General features: G+C 35.9%; 1 protein-coding gene across 1 annotated transcript in view; it reads left to right on the plus strand.

The window, feature by feature from the left end:
* SCIN (scinderin) overlaps positions 1-23171 on the plus strand; it is a 72103-nt gene that overhangs the window by 11682 nt on the left and 37250 nt on the right. Inside the window, exon 4 of the mRNA XM_037513394.2 lies at positions 10125-10274. Coding sequence (XP_037369291.1) covers positions 10125-10274 — 150 coding nt within the window. The remainder of the gene's footprint in view (positions 1-10124; positions 10275-23171) is intronic.

The following is a 23171-nucleotide window of genomic DNA, read 5'->3' on the forward strand; positions in this document are numbered from 1 at the left end:
CTCTGAATCTCACAATGAATTTCACTAAAAAGTCCTTTGCAAATTCAGAATGCTACCTAGTCCCCTAACTACGATGAAACTCTGTTCCTCAGAAATAGGCAGAAAATACTTCTGTTCCATGTCTCCATTCCCCTGCAGCCAAAACCACCACTATACAAATATACATTCACATGTGTGATCAAGTCACACAGTTCCAAAAACAGTTACTACATTCAGCAGCTCCCAAAGCCTATCCACAATTATCATCTATTTCAACTTTTAATGTCTTACAATTTATAGTTCTTTATTCCTTCATCATTTATAAAGTCTTTTTACTTATGCGATTTTATTTTTTCATAGAAAAAGGAGACTTCATTTTTTTTTTAAGATTTATTTATTTATTTATATAAGCACTGGGCATAGTCAGAAGGGTGGGAGTGTGAGAGAATATACCAGAGCCAGAGCAGGAAACAGAACAGGCAGAACGATGAAATACACTGCCGAGGGGAGCAGCGGGTGCAGCAGGAGATGTCTGCGCGCCATGTGGGACCCTCACCGGTGGCTGGGGATCGAACTGTTGCTGCAGAGGCTGCGGGCAGCTTTGCAGCCCAGTGCTCAACCACTGTGCCACCAGGGGAGGCCCGAGACTTCATTTTTTATCCACGTTTACTTTAATTTCAGGTTCTCATCTATGAAAATTGGATATTTGATTAAATGTTTTCTGGGGTCTCTAAATAAGAGAGATGTTTCCCATTAATAATTAATCACTGCCATTACTTGAAAATACTCACTTTTTTTTAAAGATTTATTTATTGATTGATACAAGAATTAGACCAGAGGTGCAAGGAGTGAGAGGATTCACCAGAGACAGAGTGGGGAGCAGAACAGGCAGATTGATTGAAATACACTGCTGAGGGGAGCAGTGGGCGAGACAGGAGAGGTCTAATGTGCCATGTGGGCAGCTCTCTAGCCAGTGGGTATCGAATCAGTGCTGCAGAGGTTTCAGATAGCTTCACAGTGCTGTGCTTAACCCCTTGCACCACCAGGGAGACCTGAAAATACTTACTTCCTTAAAAAAGTTTTTCTGTTTAATGTAATTGTGCCACAAATGTGTTGCTCCACAATATTGTCTTTAATTGCCCTGAATAACTCTTAAATCAGTATCCCGACTATCTGTATTTTCATTTCAAACAAGTTATTAATGTCTTTTAACCTTAACTTCCTCATTTTTTTTTTTTTCATTTTGACTCATTTCTGATGAAACTACTAATCCTAACTGGCTTTGATTCAGAATCATCTGACACACACTCGTGATAAGAAAAGGCAGTCATTTGGGCCTCCCCAGTGGCGTAGCGGTTGACCACTGGGTTGCGAAGCTGACCAGGTCCCACATGGGGCGCAGACCTCTCCTGCCACCTGCTGCTCCCCTCAGCAGTGTACTTTGGTCCTTCTGCCTGCTCTGCTCCCTGCTCTGACTCCGGTGAATTCTTTCACCCTCCCGTGCTTCTGACTGTACCCAGTGCTTGTATAAATAAATAAATAAATCTTAAAAAAAAAAAAAAAGGCAGTCATCATACCGGTTTCACAAGGGTGTAAGAAGGACACTTACATTAACACAGGTTAAGTGGAGACCTGGGGTAGGACCTGACTTTTTCTATTCTGCTTCAAATGTCATTACACTTTTCATTACACCAAGCTAGCTTAGTTGTATATAAGATGATGTACCCTTCACAGAATATCTGGTAATAGTTTTAGAAACTGTGAATTCAAAATTGGCTGTACCTAATCTGGTTGAGAATCTATTGAAAGTAGCAGTGTTCACAAAATCATTGATTGTTTTGTTGTACAAGTATTAATTGAATTTTCACAGGGAACTTGATAGGTGGGTGCTGTGGTAGACTGTAGTTCTAGTGACTTATGCTCTCTTCCCATATGCACATCTGCCTGTGGGAGTATCACCCAGGGTTTTAAAGTAAGGACAGAGTCTCTAAGTTTCTTCTATTTAATAGTAAGTAGTTGATTATATTTCAGTCACTTTCAATTTGTCTCCTGCTCTTATGCCTGGTTAGAGACATTTGGAACAAACTGATTGTAAAGGAACCAGGTTTGATTATCTCTTATGCTGTAAAAGTGTCCAACACCCCAAAGAGATACTCTAGTGTGTATCAAGCATTAGATTCCTATATTCACTGGAACAAATGCTCACATGATCTCTTTTTACCTTACTAACCTTTAACTAGTTGCTATATCATCAAACATTCCTAAATGGTAGTAATATCTTGCAGTTAATCTGGGGACTTTATTTTTGGGGCATGTTACAGTAAACAAACAAGGATGTGGGACTAAAATTTTCTCTACTGCAATATTTTAATAGCAGTTTTAGAGTTAATTATTTCATCATCACCTTCTGCATTAGAAGGCACAAAAAGGAGCCAGTTTGTTTTATTACCCAGAGGTGAAAAAGAGATCGAAAGCTGTCAGCCTAAGCTAACTGGCCAATACTAAGATTAAAGATAAAATATAAATTCTCTCTCTCTCTCTCTTTCTCTCTCTCTCTCTATATATATATGATATTCTAAAGGATATCATATATATATATATATATCCTAAATTCCATATCTTCATTGTATTTGAGGAAAGTCAGCTTTTTAAATAAGCAATCTCTGTTATTAATATGATATGCAATACCTTGGAAATATTTGCTGGTGTGATATGATTTCAGACTATAGTAAATAGTAAATAGGTGTGCAGTGGAACTCCTCAACCTTAAGGTGTAAGGTTGTAAATGATCAGTTTAATCAGTTTGAAAGTTAAGATAATCATCAACATTTTAGAGGATAATAAGAACAAGGAGTTTCATAGTATCTTTGAAAAAATAATAAGGAATATAGTTAGATTTAGCAATTTGGAATTATTAAATCTTTAAAAAATGCTTTTAAACAATGTATTTTTAATGTTGGTGAGTTTGTTATTTTCCTACCATTTGAAAGAGATGAGATATTTTAGAAATTAATAAAATCACTTCTAAATATATTGCTAGAAAGCATCAAGAATGACAAAATGTGAGTGATAATGAAAAAAAAAAGTCCATGTTTGCAAAGTATATGATCTGGAGAAAACTCAGTCAGCCATGAGTAGAGAATTCATAGGAATAGGGGCATCTGTGGCAAGTTAGGTAATTGTGACGTTCTGCATGTGCTGTTTCCTTGTCAACTTGTTTGGGCATTGTGCAGCTTTGCCCCATCCCCCTTGCTGTTTATAACCTGTCACCTCTCTCATTGTTCAGTCATGATACTTTGAAAAAGCAGTCTACACTTCCTTATTTACCAGGCAGTATTCAAACCACATTTTCTGACTTCACTCCTACTTAAAATTCTTCCTCTAGGCATCAGTGCCTTCTGCTAGATCCAGACACGTTGATCATGATCCACTTGATCCCGGTGCTGCAGTTGACACTATTAACTGTTACATCTTCTTCAGCCTCCCTCCTTCCCTGGTTCTCTGCTCCTTATCATCTAGATCATTCTTTCTCATTCTTCTTCACATGGTCTGCCAACTCCCTTGAGTTTTTTTCAAAGATTCTGATGTAATCCTTTGTCTCTTCTTTATATGTTCTTCCTGAGCAAACTTACCCTTACCCAAACCTTCAATACTAACCACTAGTAAATCTCAATTTTATAGTCTTGCTCAGAACTCTTGATTGAGCTCTATGTGTGTTTCAGACTGCCTCCCAGCCATTTCAGCTTGTGTGTATCACAAGAACCTCAAACTCAGCAAGTCTAAACTGGATTTCTCCACTTCACTATCTCATTCAAAATGATATTTCCTTTTATATGCTTATCTTGGCAAGGGAGCCACCACGCAGGCCCTCAAACCCAGGAGCCAGGAGAAGTGACTTGGGCTCCCTTCTTTTATAGAATTTATTTTTTTATTTTTTAAAGCTTTATTTATTTGTGCATACAAGAAGTGGAGTACAGGCCAGAGGTGTGGGGGGTGAGAGGCTTCACCAGAGACAGAGTGGGGAACAGAACAGGCAGATTGACTGAAGTACACTGCTGAGGGGAGCAGCGTGGTGAGTCAGGTGTGCCTGACTGTGAGGTCTGCTGTGCCATAAGGGTAGCTCCCTGGCCAGGAATCGAACTCTTGCTGCAGTGGCTGCGGAATAACTTCATAGATTGCATCTTAACCCCTTGCAACACCAGGGAGGCCCCCTTCTTTTATAGAATTTAAATGTATTTAGAAAAAATATAATTTAGAAAGGGACAAAAGAATGCTGAATTCTTTGCATATGTTGAGCCAACATCTCATGGGTAGTTTCGGGTACTCCTTTAAACTCAGCTTCTAGAAGATTGCTTCCCTTCAAGGGCATCATTAAGCATTGTTTTTATTTCTGCTCTTATTTCCTGTACCCAGATGAGGTTTGGCTGAACTTTGATGTTTAATTTTAAAGGAAATTTTCAAAACCTCTCATTTTCCCCCAATGTGGTCATTTCTAGAAATATCACTCACTTGCTTTTATTTCTTGCTGTTGGTGGACCAGACTAATTGCCAGTACATACTGTTTTTATTCCCTACTTCTTCCTTTTCTAATTATCCAGAGTAATTTTGTTTTACTTTAATAGTCTGTATATTTAGAATTAATAATAGCTCACATATTCTAGTTGAGAGTATTCATAGGAAATATGTATATCAATATGTACATTTTTTTAAAGATTTATTTATTTATGCATACAAGAGCTGGGGTACAGGCCAGAGGTCTGTCACGGGGAGGGTGGTGAGAGGATTCGCCAGAGACAGCGGGGAACAGAACAGGCAGATTGACCGAAGTACACTGCTGAGGGGAGCAGAGGGGCGAGTCAGGAGAGGTCTGCGGCACCATGTGGGTTGCTCCCTGGCTGACCGGGAATCGAACTTATGTGGCAGTGGCTACGGATAGCTTCATAGGTTGCATCTTAACCCTGGCGCCACCAGGGAGGCCCCAATATGTACAATTTTAACCAGAATTTAAATAGACTTCATTCTGTATTAGCTGTTTCCATATTTATAGGCAGCTTTTATATTCTCCTCTCCCCAAATATAAGATGGATTGTTGAGTTGTTAAATTTTTTGAGATCTTAGAAAATAAAATAGTTGCCTCTAAAACCATGTTTGCTTTATAATTTTCTCTTTCTAGTACACTGCGATCACATTTATGAAGTTTGTCATCAAATTCCCGTCAATGTAATATAAGTAAAACAATTTGAAGTGCAATAAAAGCTTCTCTGTTGTAAAATACACATCAGGCTACCACATCAATTCAGAGATTTTTAGCTTCATAGAAAATTCCTTTTTTTCAGCCCACTCCCTGGAATGGCAGGATAAGTTGAATTATAGGAGTTTTTCAAGCTCAGTGCCAATTGAGTGCAGTTTCCTGTGCAGAGTGGCGAAGTAGTCTTAACCAGCTACCTCTGAATAGAGTAAGTGTTGGCAGTACAGCTTATTAATAGTACTATCCACATTCTCATATGTCAGCACAGTAGAGCTCTGTTAAAATGAGATGTTCTAAAATTATCACCCCACATAGTAACCTATAAATTAGTCAAATTTAATAAACTGTTAAAATTCTGTTTAAAACTTTAAATCATATTTTCATGTACTGTGGTTTTAGTCAAAATAATGACATTACATAAACTATTAATTAGTATGGACTGAAAATATTAATTAGCATTTTATTACTGTGACTGAACATTTCTGATTTTTAACAACTTACAATGAAAACCTATATTTTATTGCATTCTTATATGAATTAACCATTGGAAATTAAGTCTAGTAAATAAGATGTCATTTTAATAAAATTAGCAGCATAAAATAAGTTGAAAAGAATAAAAAAGACAGTATAACACACACATTCATTTTCATGTTTAATAGGAATTTTTCTGTAAACTTTCCTAGTGATTGAGTAATCTTTGCATTAAAAGGGAAGCTTATTTTTTTTAAATCTTTATTTTTGTTTTTATGAGTACTTCCTAGAGATACATTTGCTATTTTTTTAAATTTATTTATTTATGCATACAAGAACTGGGGTACAGGCCAGAGGTGTTAGTGGTGAGAGGATTCACCAGAGACAAATTGGGGAACAGAGCAGGCAGACTGACTGAAATACACTACTGAGGGGAGCAGCGGGCAAGTCAGGAGAGGTCTGCTGTGCCATGTGGGTTGCTCCCTGGCCGGGGATGGAACTCGTGCTGCAGTGGATGCGGATAGCTTCATAGGTTACGTCTTAACCCCTTGCGCCACCAGGGAGGCCCCTATTTTTGTTATTTTAAAGGTAGAAACTCTGATTTCCATGCAATGGTGAATAATATTTTCTACAACTAAATTTATCTATGAATTGGTAAGGCACATAAAAGTTCCCAACCCAAAGCAATATTCTAGAAAATATTTTGGGATCCATAGAATATTATAAAATTATGCATTAAATAATGTTTGTGAAATTATTATCTATAATACATGGTTAATTTACCAAGCTTCCATATTGTTTTATAGATACTAATAAAATTTACTGTGATTTTATGTAATCTCTTTGAAGTAAATGAGAGGTCACTTCTACAACTAAATTAGGGAGAACATAAACATATGTTAGATGATTATATAAATACAGGGCAAGTCAGTAATGAAAGTTGCTAATACATCTGAGAAATCTAGAAAACAAGTGGCTGTTGATGTATTTCCTGTATTTCACTGTAATGTGAATATTAGATATTATCTTTCTCAGACCTACAGAAAAATAATCATTTCAACATTTCATGAAATAAGGTAGATAAGGAAACTGAGCTAAGAGTCTTTGACATGCTCTGCAGCCACCTGCTTGGCTACACTGGATAAATTAATGTTACAGTTTCCCTGTCATATCTGCCAGGTCTGATGTGCTTAGGAAGGCCAGCTAAGGTCTCAGTCCTGGTTAAGTGCTGGAAGCATGCAAGCACTTGGGAAGCATGCAAGCACCGGAATGCTGCCCACAACGCCCAGAGTGTGTCCCCTAAAGACAGGGATTGGATGTTTGTATGTTTAGAAATCATCTTCCTATTCCACTATCTGATTTTCAAGCTCTGTGATTAGGCGTGGGCTTTAATCCCTGAGAACTGTTTTTCTCTCTTTGCAAATGCTAATCTGAGCTTGGTATTCAAGCTGCTTCTAAAAGTGAGACTCAATAAGTTTTTTCTATATCTATAGAGCTCTTTTAGACATTCTACCTATGATTTTGCTATGCAAGCTTGCATCTTTGGTACACTATTTAGTGGTAATGAATTATCAGTTGATCCTTTTTGTCAAACCATATTACATGCAGTTGTTTAAAGGGTATATAATAAAATTAATACTTTTGCATGTATGATGTAACAACCATTTATAAAATTTAAAAAAAAGTGAGACTCATGCAGATACAGGAAAGAAGTAAGAGAGGAAACAGAAGAACTGCTGGATTCACTTAGAAACAGTCTTCCACCTTGTTGAAGTAATCGGATCAGATTCTAAAGTAATAGGAATCGCAATCTTAGTCCTATTTATTTTGCTACTTACAAAGACTTGAATCCCTAACATTTATACTATATTCATAGAGAGGAATGTGGCATACATAGGTCCATCAGAAACATGGTGGGGTGGGAGCTCACAGAGACTTGCAGGCCCACATTGTTCTAAGCTGTGCCCTGCAGGGCTTGCTAAAAAGCTAGCCTCATTTTAGACAGCCAGTCAACTGTTAATGAATGAAGAAATGACTATGGATTCAAAATGTCTTCCGATCAGAAAAAGAACCAGTCTCTTTGAATGGTTGGGCACTCTATTATCTTCTTATTAATTTACTTATTCTTTTCAAAAATTGCAAACATCAGGTCATATAGCCAATAAGTCACTGCTGGGGTCTATCTCCTTCATACTTAAATCCTGCAACTCCTTCTCCAAAACTGACTAAAGGATATTTGAAAATATGATTTGACCATATTTTTACATCATTGTTACATCATTGTTAATTTTTAAACAATGTTTGCTTTCTTTTCTCAGGTGTAGTCCCCATAGAAATAATATATGGTGAGCACTAGTTGTTTACATGTCATCTCTCCTTGCTAGTTTTCTTATTCATTTCTCTGTGCCTAGCAACTTGTTCATGATATGAAACTAATAAATATGAGAGACATAATAAAAAGAAAGAAAAACAGTGACTTAGATAACAGTAACAATGGACGGCTTTTGTTCTGCATATACACGCCCTTGGCTTCCACTTAACTTGTATCTTTAAAAATATTTGTCTTCAAACAGAACAAGATGTATGTTTTCATTTCTACCTAAATGCAACTATATTATTCTGATTTTATTTTATTCTTGATAATGTAACGTGGATAAATTTTCAGATCAGTGTTTAACATTTTCCTCAATTTTTCACCATGAAAGAATTGTTAACATTTAAGAGCATTCTGGTTATTGATGCACATTTATTACTGTTTTGTTTCCTTTTTGTTTGAGTATTTCTATAGTATAGATTTCTTAAAATTCCATTTTTAAATTCCATTTTTAGAAATCTTAGAGATCTTAAAAGTATGTATAGTTTTGTAGTATGATGCCAAACTGCCCTTGGAAAAAGCCTGTGCCAGTTTATACAAGCCTATTCCCACACCCACCAGACCTGGGTACTGTCAAGTTCTCTTTCATTAAACCATATTTAATGCAGACAGTGACATTGTTATTTTAATATTTGTCTCTGTATGCCTCTGAAATATTTTTTAAGATTTATTTTTTATTTATTTATGCATAGAAGAACTGTGTGTAGGCCAGAGGTGTGAATGGTGAGAGGATTCACCAGAGACAGCGTGGAGAGCAGAACAGGCGGATCTACTGAAATCCACTGCTGAGGGGAGCAGTGGGTGAGACACGAGAGGTCTGCTGCGCCATGTGGGTCAGCTCCTTGGCTGGGGATCAAACTCAGGCTGCAGTGGCTGGCAATAGCTTGGTAGTGTTGAGACTTTAACCCCTGTGCCACTAGGGAGGCCCCCACCTCTAGCATTCTTTAATCTAAATAGCAGTTATAATTGTAGGGGCAGGATGGGCCACTGAGCAGATTTTATGATCTGAGCAGACAGGGTAAAGGAAGAGTCCTGGAGCCCTCAGTGGCTTTCTCAGGCTTTTATTTGAGCTTTACATGCATTGTAGCAACCAGGTACATGGCCCCAGGGAAGTCTTCACTCTGGGCTTCTCTGGCCTTCTCTCTCCCCTTCTCTCTCTCTCTTGCTTCTCTCCTGTTTCTCCTCTCCTACTTCTCTTCTCCTGCCTCTCTTGGTGACTACCTCAATACTCCTCCCATGGCCCAGGGAAGTAAATAAGATAGTTTGCAACAATGTAACAACTGTAGGTGCACCATCAGGCAGGGCAATCCTAATGATGGGAGGGCAGAAAAACCTGAAAAACCATTTACCCTACAATAATCTACTTGGTATACAATGTAAACAGTTCCTCCTAAATTTTTATATTAAAGTATAACTTTGATAAAGTATCTGCTGTTTTCCTTTATATCTTAATTTATATAACAATTATCCTATCTGAGCATTTAATATCTTTTATTATGTTAAGATAATGCCTCATTAATATAATCACACAGTAATAAAAACCCTAATTTATATGTTTTTTCCTTCTCTTTATAAAAAGCTTATTGAAATAAATACCATATAGTGATATTTCTAGGTCTAAGGTTTTTAACGTCTTAAAATGACTCTTGATAAGAACTGCTTAATTACTTTGAATTTTTGTATCAGTTTTTATGATCACCAAGAGTATCTCATTACAATAACTTACTGACTACATTTATGGTAAGTTTATTTTAATTTTTTGGTAGGTTTATTTTAAATTGAAGAAACACGTGAGTATACTTTCATAAGCCATAATTATTGGACTGTATACACAAACAGTGGTGAGATAAGTATTTACTTTGTCCATGTTTCAACACTTAACTTTATAATGCTAGAATACAGAATGTGATACAAGTGAAATATAAAATCACATATACAGCAGCAATAGATGATTGTATTTTTCATAGCTTTTATTTTTTTCTAATGAATCCAAACAGGGTTGACCAGTGTGCACATATTCCTGGGGTCATTCAAAACATCTGTCTCTTGTAGGAAATTTACCAGTGGTGTGGCTCATCATGCAACAAATATGAGCGTCTGAAAGCAAGTCAGGTTGCCATTGGCATTCGGGACAATGAAAGAAAAGGAAGAGCTCAACTAATTGTGGTGGAAGAAGGAAGCGAGCCACCAGAACTTAAAACGGTATTGTGACTTATGTTATTTTCTGAGTTTCTATCTTAAAGTATTTATGTATGTCCGTGTATCCGTTTTAACAAATTTTCTAATACTTTGACTACAATTAGGTGAGAGGAAATATTAGGGTAATCTATATCGAGGTAAGAATCAAATGGGATGTCAGGACCTCTCTCCCCATTTTCATAACTATAAAATCTTGACTCCTTATCTTCTGTGGTTTACGAGGACAAGCAGATGGGTAACACTTTTAAGACTGATTATTAGAGTATGTTTTGGCAGGATAATAATGGTTTATTCATCTGGACTTGTAAACAGTTTTTGAAAAATGCATTTAATTTAAAAATAAGCATTTAATTAAAACAATGAATAAATCTTATACCGAGAGGTTAAATACACCAATATTTTAAGCTAGAATTATAGGTACAACACTTGTGATTTTTATTGTAGTTGTTAAATTAATTGTAAAATGGACTTAATGGTTCTTTATGCCTACATCATTTACGTGACCACTAGTCTTGAACATTTCGTTGTGATCAATTTTTCACCATGAAGGAAACTGCAGTAAGTATATACAATATATATTCCCTTAAGTAAGATAGTCAGAGAGTACAATCATATTCAAGGGTCTTGATTCCTGTTAGTAAATTGATTCCCATTTATTCATCCAGCAAGTACGTATTGAACTCCTATGTTATGTCAAGTACAACATGCTTATATGTATCACTGGGTCCTTTGCACAAGTGCTATTTCATCATGACTTAATGAGCTCTGTAAAGATTTTCTATTGCAATACTTTCATGAATCTTTCCAAATTTAATAGTATCTCTTTGAGTTTTAATTTCTACTTTCAAGGGATATTATAAATTTTTCCTCAATGACTTTAGCCATTTGCATTTATAATTTTCAAATTACTACCTTGTAAATATTTTAAATGATTCTTATTTCGAGCAGTTTTATGCACTGGAGTTACTAGGTCAGTGAATGAGATAATTATAACACCTTTAAACTTTATTACTGAATGACTACAAAGAAAGATTTTTACATTAATGATGTTTTGGAAATGATTTTAATTCAGTGGGAAGATACTCATGGTACAATCCCAAGAAAAAATGCAGGATATACCATTTCATGCACAATACTATTTTGATGTATAAGCATATATGTACATAGTTAGATATACATATATATGGAAAGAAATATGCTGAAATAGTACCAATATTATCTTGGACTCTGGGGATACAGCTATTTATTGTTTTCCTCTCCATTTGTACATATTTATGTGTGTGTATATTCATTTTAGATATTAAAAAAGGGCCATCTAAATAATTAGTTAGATATATCTAAATTGAGTTTTCAGTGGTCAGAATACATTGCTAATAAATTAGACTTTGAAAACTATTCAGAACAAATTTTTGATCTTTTAATTTTCATTCAGAACCTCTGTTCTTTTCTGTCTCTCATATTTGGAAGCAAAAAGCTATAAATAAGATGTATTTCTAATTGGTTTTAATGTCTTGTTTTAGTAGCTATCCTTTGATAGAAGCAGACCCAGCAACAGGAATTGCTATGTTGAGTGGTGGGGAAGGTGGCCTTATCTTAACTATCACGCTAGCTTTTCTGTGGTCATCATAGTTCCCAAGTTAGTCCTTTAATCTTTCATCGTCTTCAGTTCCTCATCTGTAATGTAAGGGGTTAGACAAAGTGACCCCTCTAGTCCCTGATGATCTGTAATTCTGCCTTATCTCCTAAATAATCATTGTCTGTAACTACCAATCACTTATAGTCTGTACAAGAAATAAAGCCACTGAGGGTGAGAATGTTGACTGTTCATGTACACACACATTTGGTGTCCTTGCAAATTGAATTCCATTCAAGATTTTGAGAAGAAACGTTTAAGTGATCAACTAATCCATTACACTGTTAAAATAAGAAAATGTAAACCTGATGAAAAACAATCTGTAAAAATAAAACTTTCATCTTAAAACATTAGTGATAAGGATAAGGGACATAGTGTTTAGTATAAAATATCATGTCAGTTTTAGGGCTTTTCTTTCTTTTTTTTTTTTTTAAATACCTGTGTTTCCATGTAATACATGCAGTGTATACTGCATTGTATTTGATAGCTATCACTCACATAATGAATTAAACTGACTTTTCAGTGAAAACCTTCATTAAAGAAAGAGAAAAAGGCATTCTGAGCCTTTTGTTTTTTTTTTAAAGATTTTATTTTTTTTTGTGCATACAAGAACTGGGGTACAGGGAAGAGGTGTATGGGGGGAGTGAGAGGATTCACCAGAGACAGAGTGGGGAACAGAACAGGCAGACTGACTGAAATACATTGCTGAGGGGAGCAGTGGGCAAGACAGGAGAGGTCTGCTGCGTCATGTAGGTCATCTCCCTGGCCAGGGATCAAATTCACCCTGTAGTGGCTGTGATAGCTTCATAGGTTGTCTTAACCCCTGTGCCACCAGGGAGGCCTTTTTTTTTTTTTTTTTTTTCAAGATTTATTTATTTATTTATACAAGCCTTGTGTATAGTCAGAAGTGTGGGAGGGTGAGAAAATTCACCAAAACAGGGAGCAGAACAGTCAGAAAGACCGGAGTACACTGCTGAGGGGAGCAGCGGGCGGCAGGAGAGGTCTGCGTGCCATGCGGGACCCTCCTCCGGTGGCCGGGGAGCAGCCGGGGATCGAACCAGCACTGCAGAGGCTGCGGGCAGCTTCGCAACCCAGCGCTCAACTGCTGCGCCACCGGGGAGGCCCCCTTTTTTTTTTTTAATAAATAATTTTGTAACCTGATTATCAAAGTAAAGTACTCGCTCAATGAATTAATTATGCACCTGTAATATTAGGGTCAAAATAAGGGGGGGTGCAATTGTATGGGGAATATAACCAAAATGAAAATGCATACATTGTGCAAAAATGAAAAATGATGTTAGAATTATATAAAATAAAATACTAAAAAATTTTAAAAAATTATGCACCTGTGATATACTAGTTTGAGGTATAGATTTTCTTAATCTTGTGCCTGTAATAATGGAGTTCAAAGAGGTCATGAACTTGGTTCAGAAAAAAAATCACTTTATTTTCACTAACCTCTTAATAAAAATTTTCACCATCTGTGAATATAGTTGACAAAACACAGTAGCATGAGCAGTACCTGTGACTCTTTAGATCACATTGCATATAACCTTAAGATAGTTATGTTCCCAGGGCCTCCCTGGTGGCACAAGGGGTTAAGTGTCAGCACTATGAAGCTGTCCACAGCCACTGCAGCACGAGTCCACTCCCCTGGCCAGCCAGGGAGCTACCCACATGGTGCAACAGACCTCTCCTGTCTTGCCCGCTGCTCCACTCAGCAGTGTATTTCAGTCAATCTGCCTGTTCTGCTCCCCACTCTGCCTCTGGTGAATCCTCCCCCACACACACCTGTGGCCTGCACCTCAGCTCTTTCTTGTATGCATAAATAAATACATCTTTAAAAAAAAAAGTTCCTCACTACTTAGTAATTGTGATAGTTGTTCGACCTGTCATTCAATAATATCTTTTAATGAATTAACGCAGAGGCTCCTATATTATTTTGTTTTATTAAATATATTTTGATTGTTGCATTCTAATATTTTTATTTTTGTTATAATACTTCATAAATTATTTTATGCCTTCAAAAATATCTTTCTCAGGAGGGACCCATAGACTTCACAAATGAGCCTGATTGGCCTATAGGACACACACAATAGATTTCTTTTTTTAGAAACTGGAATGTTATTTCTTTTTCTGAACTAATGAAACTTGATTGTTGCCAGAGAAGGATTATAAAATCTTTAAACATGTCTTTTAAAAAGGAACATTTTTTGACTTAGATTTTTATATGTTTAATTATTTATTTTAATTGAGGTAACATTAGGAAATAGCACCCCCCAATCAGGTATCACTACTGTAGTGCACCTGCCACAGAATCACCCGTTATCCACCTTCATAATCTGTTGTGCTTACTTTCCTTTGTTCCTTTTTCTCCTCCAGCCCCTTCCTACCTTGGTGCTTCAGTTTTCTAGTCGGCATTCATGGTTAGTTTTTAAGCTTGTCTTCATCTGACTCTTCGTTTGGCTTATCTCTACCCTGCATTAGTGAAACCATCTGGCTTTTTTTACTCACTTAACATTATTCTTTCCAGTTCCATCCATGTGGCTGTAGGTGACACGAGTTCATTTTTTTTTAATTTAATTTAATTTTATTTTATTTAAGATTATTTATTTATTTATACATGCACTGGGTAGAGTCAGAAGCGCGGGAGGGTGAGAGAAGTCACCAGAGCCAGAGCCGGGAGCAGAGCAGGCAGAAGGACTGAAGTACACTGCTGAGGGGAGCAGCAGGTGGCAGGAGAGGACTGCGCGCCATGTGGGACCCTTCTCTGGTGGCCCGGGAGCAGCCAGGGATCGAACCGCTGCTGCAGAGGCTACGAGCAGCTTCACAACCCAGCGCTCAACCTCTGTTCCACCGGGGAGGCCCCTGAGTTCATCTTTTTTGATCTCTGAGTAATATCCTGTATGTGTTTGATCCACTCATCTGTTTGGGGACACTTATGTTGTTTCCCTAGTTTGGCTATTATAAATCACAATGCAAACAATATGGGAGTACAAGTCTCCTTTTGAATTAGTGTTTTTTAATTTTTCAGGTAGATGTTTAGGGAGCAGAATTACTGGGTTGTATGGCAGAATCATTTTTAATCTTTTCAGACACCTCCACACTGTTTATCATAAAGATTAGACCAATCTACATTCCCATCAGCAGTGTAGAACCCAAAAAAAAGGATCCCTTTTCTTCACATCCTTCCCAGGACTTCTTGTTTCTGGTCTTTTCTGTGTGGGTGATACTCACCAGTGTGAGGTGGTATCTCATTGTGGACTTGATTTGAATTCCCCTGATGATAAGTGATGATGTGTCTGTTTGCCATCTGCATGGCTTTGGAGAATTATGGTGACTTATTTTTATTTTTTTTTTTTTTTTTTTTTTTTTTTTTTATGGTGACTTATTTTTAATGAGATTCTTTAAATGTTATTTATATTTAAAAACTTTGAAAGGCTCTATGTGACGTTAATAATGACTTGAAATCAAGGATTTTTCAGTCAGTTAAATGACCCCATTCTCATTATTTCATATTCAATGCTGAATTTTTGAAACATGTATTTCTGACATACATGTTAAAGTGTTCAACAATTAATATATTGAAAAATGATTTTTCTCAGCTTTTTAAAATGTTCCTTATTTTGAGAAATTTCAAAATCTTTTAATCCCATTGTTATTTTCACACAAGTTTAATATGGGTTATTTCTTGGATGATCATATATTTATCCTACAAACAAAAACACATTGGGGAGTAATAGAGGGTACTGTCCAGCCAGGACATAAAGACAGTACATATTAATAAAACATTCTGGACAAGCAGGGTATGTGATCAGCATCTTAATTGTATCTTTAGTACTTTAAAAAAGCCCGTATACCTAAAGTTGAAAATAATCCTATACACAGAACAAAAACCTGCAACTAATGTCAATTTTACTCTGAGCTTGTTTTGTCATATTTCAGCAGATTTACTATGAAAAGTTGAATAAATTATGCAAAACACTTTTCTTGGTCTATCTTTTCATATTTATAATGAATAATTAATGAATGTGAAGGGAAATTATAGATAACACTAACCCTAAGGTCCCAAACTTTATTGGCTCTATTCATCCTCTAAACATTAGAAGGGAAGTAAAAAAAAATGCCTGAGGAAACATTGCTAAGGTAATAATTTATCAATCTGTTTTATAGGTTTAATTTTTTTGAAAAAGCAGCATCTGGTAGCTATCAAGAAGAGAGTGAAGACAAAGCATGTGGTTTGAAATAACAGAATACAACTACTTTTTCTGGTATAGAAAGGCTTTTCCTATATAATTTAATGAACTTGTTAAGACTATAATCATTCAAATGCCAGTGGCAGAATGCTGGCAGTAAATATACTACAAGTAGTTTATAAACAGATGCTCTATTGCTGATCTGTTTTGTTTCTTGTTTTTATAAACACACCAGGACTCCCTGGAAATGGCATATGCACAATCATTGTTTTGAAATTCTAGGCCCAAGAAAAGAAAATTGGAAGGAAAATCCACTATCATATTATATCTCAGTTAATCAGTATTTATTGAGCACAAGATTGTTACTTGATTTTCTGGCTGATTTGATAAGCCTGTATTACATTGAAACAGAGTCAGAGGGGGAATGTACTGTGAAGATCCTGAAACACCAGTGAACTGGGTCTGAACTACCACCATTACTTGAAAGCCTTGTCATGATAAAGTTCATCTATTTTAGACAGCATGTAAGCTAGATTATCCTCCAGAGGGTCTCATAATACATGAATTGTGTTCATTTAGTTCTAAGTCATAAAAGAAAACCTGAAATAAGGTAATTTTTTCATTCATTCTCTTGACAAGTTGATAGGCTATTTATGATGTGCTCATATGTATCTTGTAAATTACATCTAGAGTTGAATAATGCAGATATTTCTTGTTCTTTACAGATGTCTGCATAGGCAAAGAGTAAAATTTTAATTCTGTTTTCCCAAAAACATTTGTATCATGTCAATGCTACTCTAATTTCCTTGAGACACTTTCTTTTATATCTGTTTACCCTCATAGCCCTAAATCATTTCTCATTAACATTTAGATAATTAATATAGTTAACTGAAATATATGGTACCAAAAACCTGTGATATTTTCCTATCTTCTAGAGAAACTAGAAACTGAAGTTTTTCCTTGTGTTTTAGATGATAGTGAAGATAAGGACAACACCGTATTATTGAATGTTTTAAGAAGATCTGCATATATGTAGGAGCAGTTAGCATCTAGATGATAATTCATATATTCTGCTTTTCTCTTTCTACCTCTATTTTCCACCTATTTTCCACCTCTATTCTCAGGTGGATAACTGTTGTTTCAGAAAGCAATAACTGAATTTTGAGCTTATTTATATTGACTGAAATACCTTCCTACATATTAGACAGATAACATATACTCCAGGTGAAAATACCTAGTGCAGTAAAAATAAATAGCTAGTGTCTAAAAGTTTTAGTCTGTAAAAATATGCATGTTTCCAGAGCTGTAGTTGGATACTCCCATCTGTGGAATTCTCTTTCCCAATTTGGGTCATCTCCACATTTAAGGTCGAGCAACCACAGAAACCCATTCCTTTAGTGCACAACACTGCTGTCCTCTTGCCTTGACCACTTCGATGGGCTGTTGCCGATAGTACTGGTGCTGCCTCTTTTCCACCATCGAGTTTAAAGTGAATGCACTCCAGAAACTCCAAGGGACAGTACAGATATTGAGCCTTGTTTCTGAATTCTCCCTATCTATGTATTTTTCTTCTTTCCTAAAACTTAACATCAAAAGACTGTGTACAATGCTAATGCTTCTCAAGCTCTTAGTCTAAATTTACAGAAACAGTAGAGGTCTTAGTGTTTAATAATCTAATATTAGAACTCATTTTAGCATATAAGGTAAAAGATCAAGAAAAAAATTGAGTTGGGATTTGAAAATTTCAAATTCTGTAAATATTTCTTAACATTTCTCTGGTAAGTACTTGCTTTATAGCATCATCTTGAAATACTGGAATTGCATGGGATTATATGTTAATCTAATTATATATCCTTGTATATTTAAATCACACACAGTCATTATGAAGATAATGCTATAGAGAGGGAGAGAAACTTTATTTTCAGGAGCATGATCTTTAATTAGAGAAATCATTCCCCATTACCTTGGTAGAACAGCATCAAATGAACCAAAAAAATACCAGTAGCAGAAATGGGGAGCTGTTTTTAAAGTCCCCTTCCTGATCATGCTCAGTGAAAAAGAAAAATACTGGATGGTCTCACTCATAGCAGGCATTTAGAAAACCGAAATAAGGGACCAGGAAAAAGACTAATTATAATAAAGTAAAAATCAAAATCAACGAGCAACTATAAACTAGAGACATACTACAGGGAGGGGAGAAGGGAGTAGGATCAAAACAAGGGTGGGGGGAATTGTATGGGGACTATAAACAAGATGAAAATGCATAAATTGTGCAAAAAATGAAAAATGATGTAAAATATATAAAGTAAAAAAAAATTTTAAATAAATAAAAGTCCCCTTCCTAAAAAAAATAAATAAAAGTGCCTTTCCTGATCATTTTAGCACTTTGAATGTAGTATTTTAAAACAGCTAAAGATATATAGGAAAAAATATAAATAAGAATAAAAACATTGTTTTTTAACATTGGGGGAAATTATGGATGTTTAGATCTTAAATGTTAAGAAATAAGGTTATTTTGTGGCTTTATAATTCACACACACACACACACACCCCACTTAGTAAATTATTTTCTATTATCATAAGGCATTGTCAATCACAACTCTCTATACTACCTTGTAGGATAGAAATTTGAGTTGCCTGAAATATAAATTTGGTCAATAGACACTAAATATTTCAGTACTAAAAGACAACAAAAAGGGCTTATCAGAGGCACATGTCTCATTGTGTGCTGTTCAAGTAGCTTTAACTTCATTGTTTAATAAATCCCTCCTTTATTTTCCATGGTTTTTTTTGTAAGTTCTTGGGAATTAGAACAATGTTTTAAATATTTTGGAACAAAATATTTTAAAACAAAATATTTTGTTTTAAAATATTTCCCATTCATGTAGTGTAGTTTCTCACACAGAAGAGATAGTCAAGTATCTGCTATATGATTGTAATAACGTTTCTATGTCACATGAAAAGAGGAAGTCCTTTCAAAGATTTTCAAGTTAAAGGAATTTAGAATGTCATTCTCTAGATTATTCCTTCAAGTCTATAGATCATTAGAGATTTAGTGTAGAGAGAAGCGTTGGAGATACCAGCAAATGGAATAATTTTTCATCTCTCCTGCATTGTAATTGCATCACTTCTTCCATTTCTCTTTATAACAATGATAGTACACATCTGAAAATGCAAAAAATTATAGAATCATGCTTTCTGGAGCACTAGGACCATTTGTTGGTATCTTACTGTGTGCCAGACAGTGTTCAAAGCACCATTCATTAGTTGTGGTTTGTTTTAATGAGTCTTTTATTTGGATTTGTATGCTTTAATTCAGATAATCATTTCGATCCTCTCCAATTCATCCAGTGGGGAAAATTGAAACATTCACAGCAAAGAAATAGAGTAACAGCATAGTTGACCATATGCTGCAATAAAATAATATTTCAGATATCTCACATCAAAGTTCAACACAAACACTTGTGCCGTACTGATAGGTGTAATTTTTTATAATCAGCCCAATTAATTTCACTTGGTAATCATTTTTGAATGAGGTCATTTTCCCTTTAGTTTGCAAGTGATGTGAGGAAACAATAATAAGACCCATAAATGGGACAGTGTAATTTCAGATGGACTGCTTGGAAGATGGATCTTTGCCCCACAAAGTGTGAATACGATGTGTTTAACACAAATCTTAAAATTGACTGGCAGGTTTCTATTTTCTCTTATATTATATTCAGTGTTTGTTGTATTAATGATAATATATAATAAAAATCTTAACAGTAACATCATACTTCCTTTAGTAATTTTAAGTCAGTTTCTTCCCTGTGCTAAGAAATACACAAACATAGATATCAAAGGACTATATCTCTAAGATTTAGTGATTCACAATTGCTTGACATTCATTTTGTAAGCTAAACAGTTTTTATAATATAGAATAATAGTTAACAGTAACATTAATTTTATATCAGCTTCATTTTATAACTGTGTTAATAACTAGACCAGCTCAAATATTAAAAAGTTGATTCTTGGCCTCCCTGGGTGGCACAGCGGTTGAGTGCTGGGTTGCGAAGCTGCCCGCAGCCTCTGCGGCGCCGGTTCGATCCCCGGCTGCTCCCCGGCCACCAGAGGAGGGTCCCACGTGGCGCGCAGACCTCTCCTGCCGCCCGCTGCTCCCCTCAGCAGTGTACTTCGGTCCTTCTGCTTGCTCTGCTCCCCGCTCTGGCTCTGGTGAATTCTCTCACCCTCCCACGCTTCTGACTGTACCCAGTACTTGTATGAATGTATCAATCAATCAATAAATCTTTAAAAAAAAAAGTTTATTCTTCAAAGTTCAGCAATTCACAGTTTGCTATTATTTATTTTGTTATCAGTATTTGTTTAACATCACAAGGAAATATGTTCACATACTGGAAATGACTCCCTAAAACAAAGACCATCTGGATTATGATTCTATATCATGTTTTTCCAGAGCCAAAGGATCACGTTGTAGTGAAACTGGGTTATATTGACAAATGAAAATTTTAGAAATGAATAACCATTTTATTATGATTAGAATTGCTAGAATACTTGCAAAGATAGCTGTGCATCACAATTTTACAATTACATTGTGTATGTGCATAATTTTAAACTTTGTTAGGAAAGCATAATTTGTTCATGTGAATATAATATGTTCTCAGTGGAAATCCTCAGTTTAGATATTTCATAACATTCTACTAATCATAAAAAGACATTGACAGGGCCTCCCTCGGTGGTGCAGCGGTTGAGTGCTGGCCTGCGAAGCTGCCCGCAGCCTCTGCAGTGCCAGTTCGATCCCTGGCCTCCGGCAAGGGTCCCACATGGGGCGCAGACCTCTCCTGCCGCCTGCTGCTCCCCTCAGCGGTGTATCTTGTCACTGTGCCTGTTCTGTTCCCCGCTCTGGCTCTGGTGAATTCTCTCGCCCTCCTGCGCTTCTGACTGTACCCAGTCTTGTATAAATAAATAAATAAATCTTAAAAAAAAAGGCATTGACAAATTGCTAAAAAAGAAAATATACTAGTGTCTGGGCGTTAAAAACAAAAGGCTTACAAATATGCTGGGAAATGAGATCCTAAATATACCATGCACAACCAAAACATTAGATACCAACGCTTCACTTTAGCAAAAAAAAAAAAAATTGAAAAGAAATTGTAGTGAAGTCTGATAGAGTAAAATAGCAGGGGAAGGCTGGTAATACAAAGAAAGAATACCATACAGTAATCACTTTTTTTCTTTGGAAGTTTCGCTATAGTTTTGGTACATATGATGTCATTAGTCCTTGGTTATAAAAGGAATTCTCTGATCTCCTCATGTATTTCAACCATATCTCACCATTTATTCTTATGATCTCATTTTGGTAAGGCAAGAAATATGAGCTATGTAAGGTTTATTTGTAGAGTGTCTGTGATATATCAGCACCTACTGCTTGCTTCAAAAGCTTTTAATCAACTTACTTGTCTTGCCCACATGCAAGACAAGATCTTTCTCAGTATTACCAGTCATTTCTTTGCTAATTGCACAGAAGACTATTTTCTAGATTGGCTTAAAAAGTGATATATGGATATGTCTTCCATTTGTAGTATTAATTCAGTTTGTAGTTTAAATAAGACTTTGACATGGGCATCCTATCATCGCATAGAAATGTCATTAGATGAGGACATCTTTAGGTAGAAGCTTGAACAAATACTAAGTGAAAATCTACAGGGAGGTGTGTGACAATATTTTCTATGGCAAAATCATGCAAAGAATCAGAGCAGTGATATGATGGGTCATTTCAAGGAGAGAATGACTTCTTTATCAATGCAGGATTTGACTCTACCTGTATAATAGTGAAAAAATTATGAAAGATACAACTTCCACTGACTTGTCACTCATGTCAGATATAGTCATAATCACTTCACACACATTATTTAACTTAATCATCATAATTGTGAATGGATTATTATCCCATTTCAAATGTAGAAACAAGATCACAAAGTCAGTACTGTCTGATCAGATTGCATTGATCCTGCCAAATGAAAAGATTGTCCTAAAGAAATGGGAGAAGCATCAAAATTAGGAACCCTGAAGGCAAATGAAGGAAATTTAGGTTGAAATGTGCAAATGGGTTTGGGATCTTACCTAAATGGTTTAATGATCCTCAGAAAGGGGAGATGGCCTAAAATCTTAACTTCATTTGCCCTGGGGCGGCTGCCAGACACCGAACTCTGATCATTTGTACAGAGAAGTTCCCTGAGAAGCTGATGTGAACATTAGCAATGCTTAGCAGAACTGTAGTGATGGTTGAGATATATGAACCAGACTGACAAAGCTGCTGCCACTAAACACTTGAATATATCACCAAAATAAGTGCAGCAGGCACTAAATACACAGTGTCAGGGCTTTCCATCAGTCTGTGGGGCTTGCCTCAGAATCGGCATTCTTCATCATAATTTCTCAGACCATTCTAGTACACAGCCAGTGAAAACAAATGCTGTAGTTACTTAGTGGGCATTCTTGCTATGCATCTTAGTAACTTTTTAGTTAGCTTTTTAAATTATAGTCACTTGTGAATTACCTTTCCATGTTATAGTAACCTATGAGTTAACTACTTCATGAGTCAGAAATCTGATATTTAATATGTTGATGTCACAGTAACATTGAGGATTAAACCTGCATGTTGGTGAGTTCCCCAAGGCGATAGCCTTCCCTGAGTCATCTGGAGCTAGATCGTCAATATAGCATCCATGAGACACATGTGGCTATTTAGGTTTCAATTTAAATTAATTAAAATTAAATACTATTTAAATGTCAGGTACTAAATTGCACTAGTCAAATTTCAGATACTAATACTTAGAGGTGGCAAGTGACTAAGACTGCACAGATATGGAATATTTCAGTCATTTGCAGAAGTTCTATTTGGCAGCACTGAGCTAGATAAGTATCTTGCAGATACTCAATTTACTTTTTCCTTTTACCCAAACATCTATTTCAAATGCTTTTGCTTAGTCCAAAATACCTATCCCACTATTTGCTGTATTAAATTTCCCTTTATTTGGTATATCAATAAAGGAAGGAAAGTATTTTAGAGGC

The sequence above is a fragment of the Talpa occidentalis genome, unplaced genomic scaffold, assembly GCF_014898055.3.
Source record: "Talpa occidentalis isolate TD23 unplaced genomic scaffold, MPIMG_talOcc4v2.1, whole genome shotgun sequence".
Classification (NCBI taxonomy): domain Eukaryota; kingdom Metazoa; phylum Chordata; class Mammalia; order Eulipotyphla; family Talpidae; genus Talpa; species Talpa occidentalis.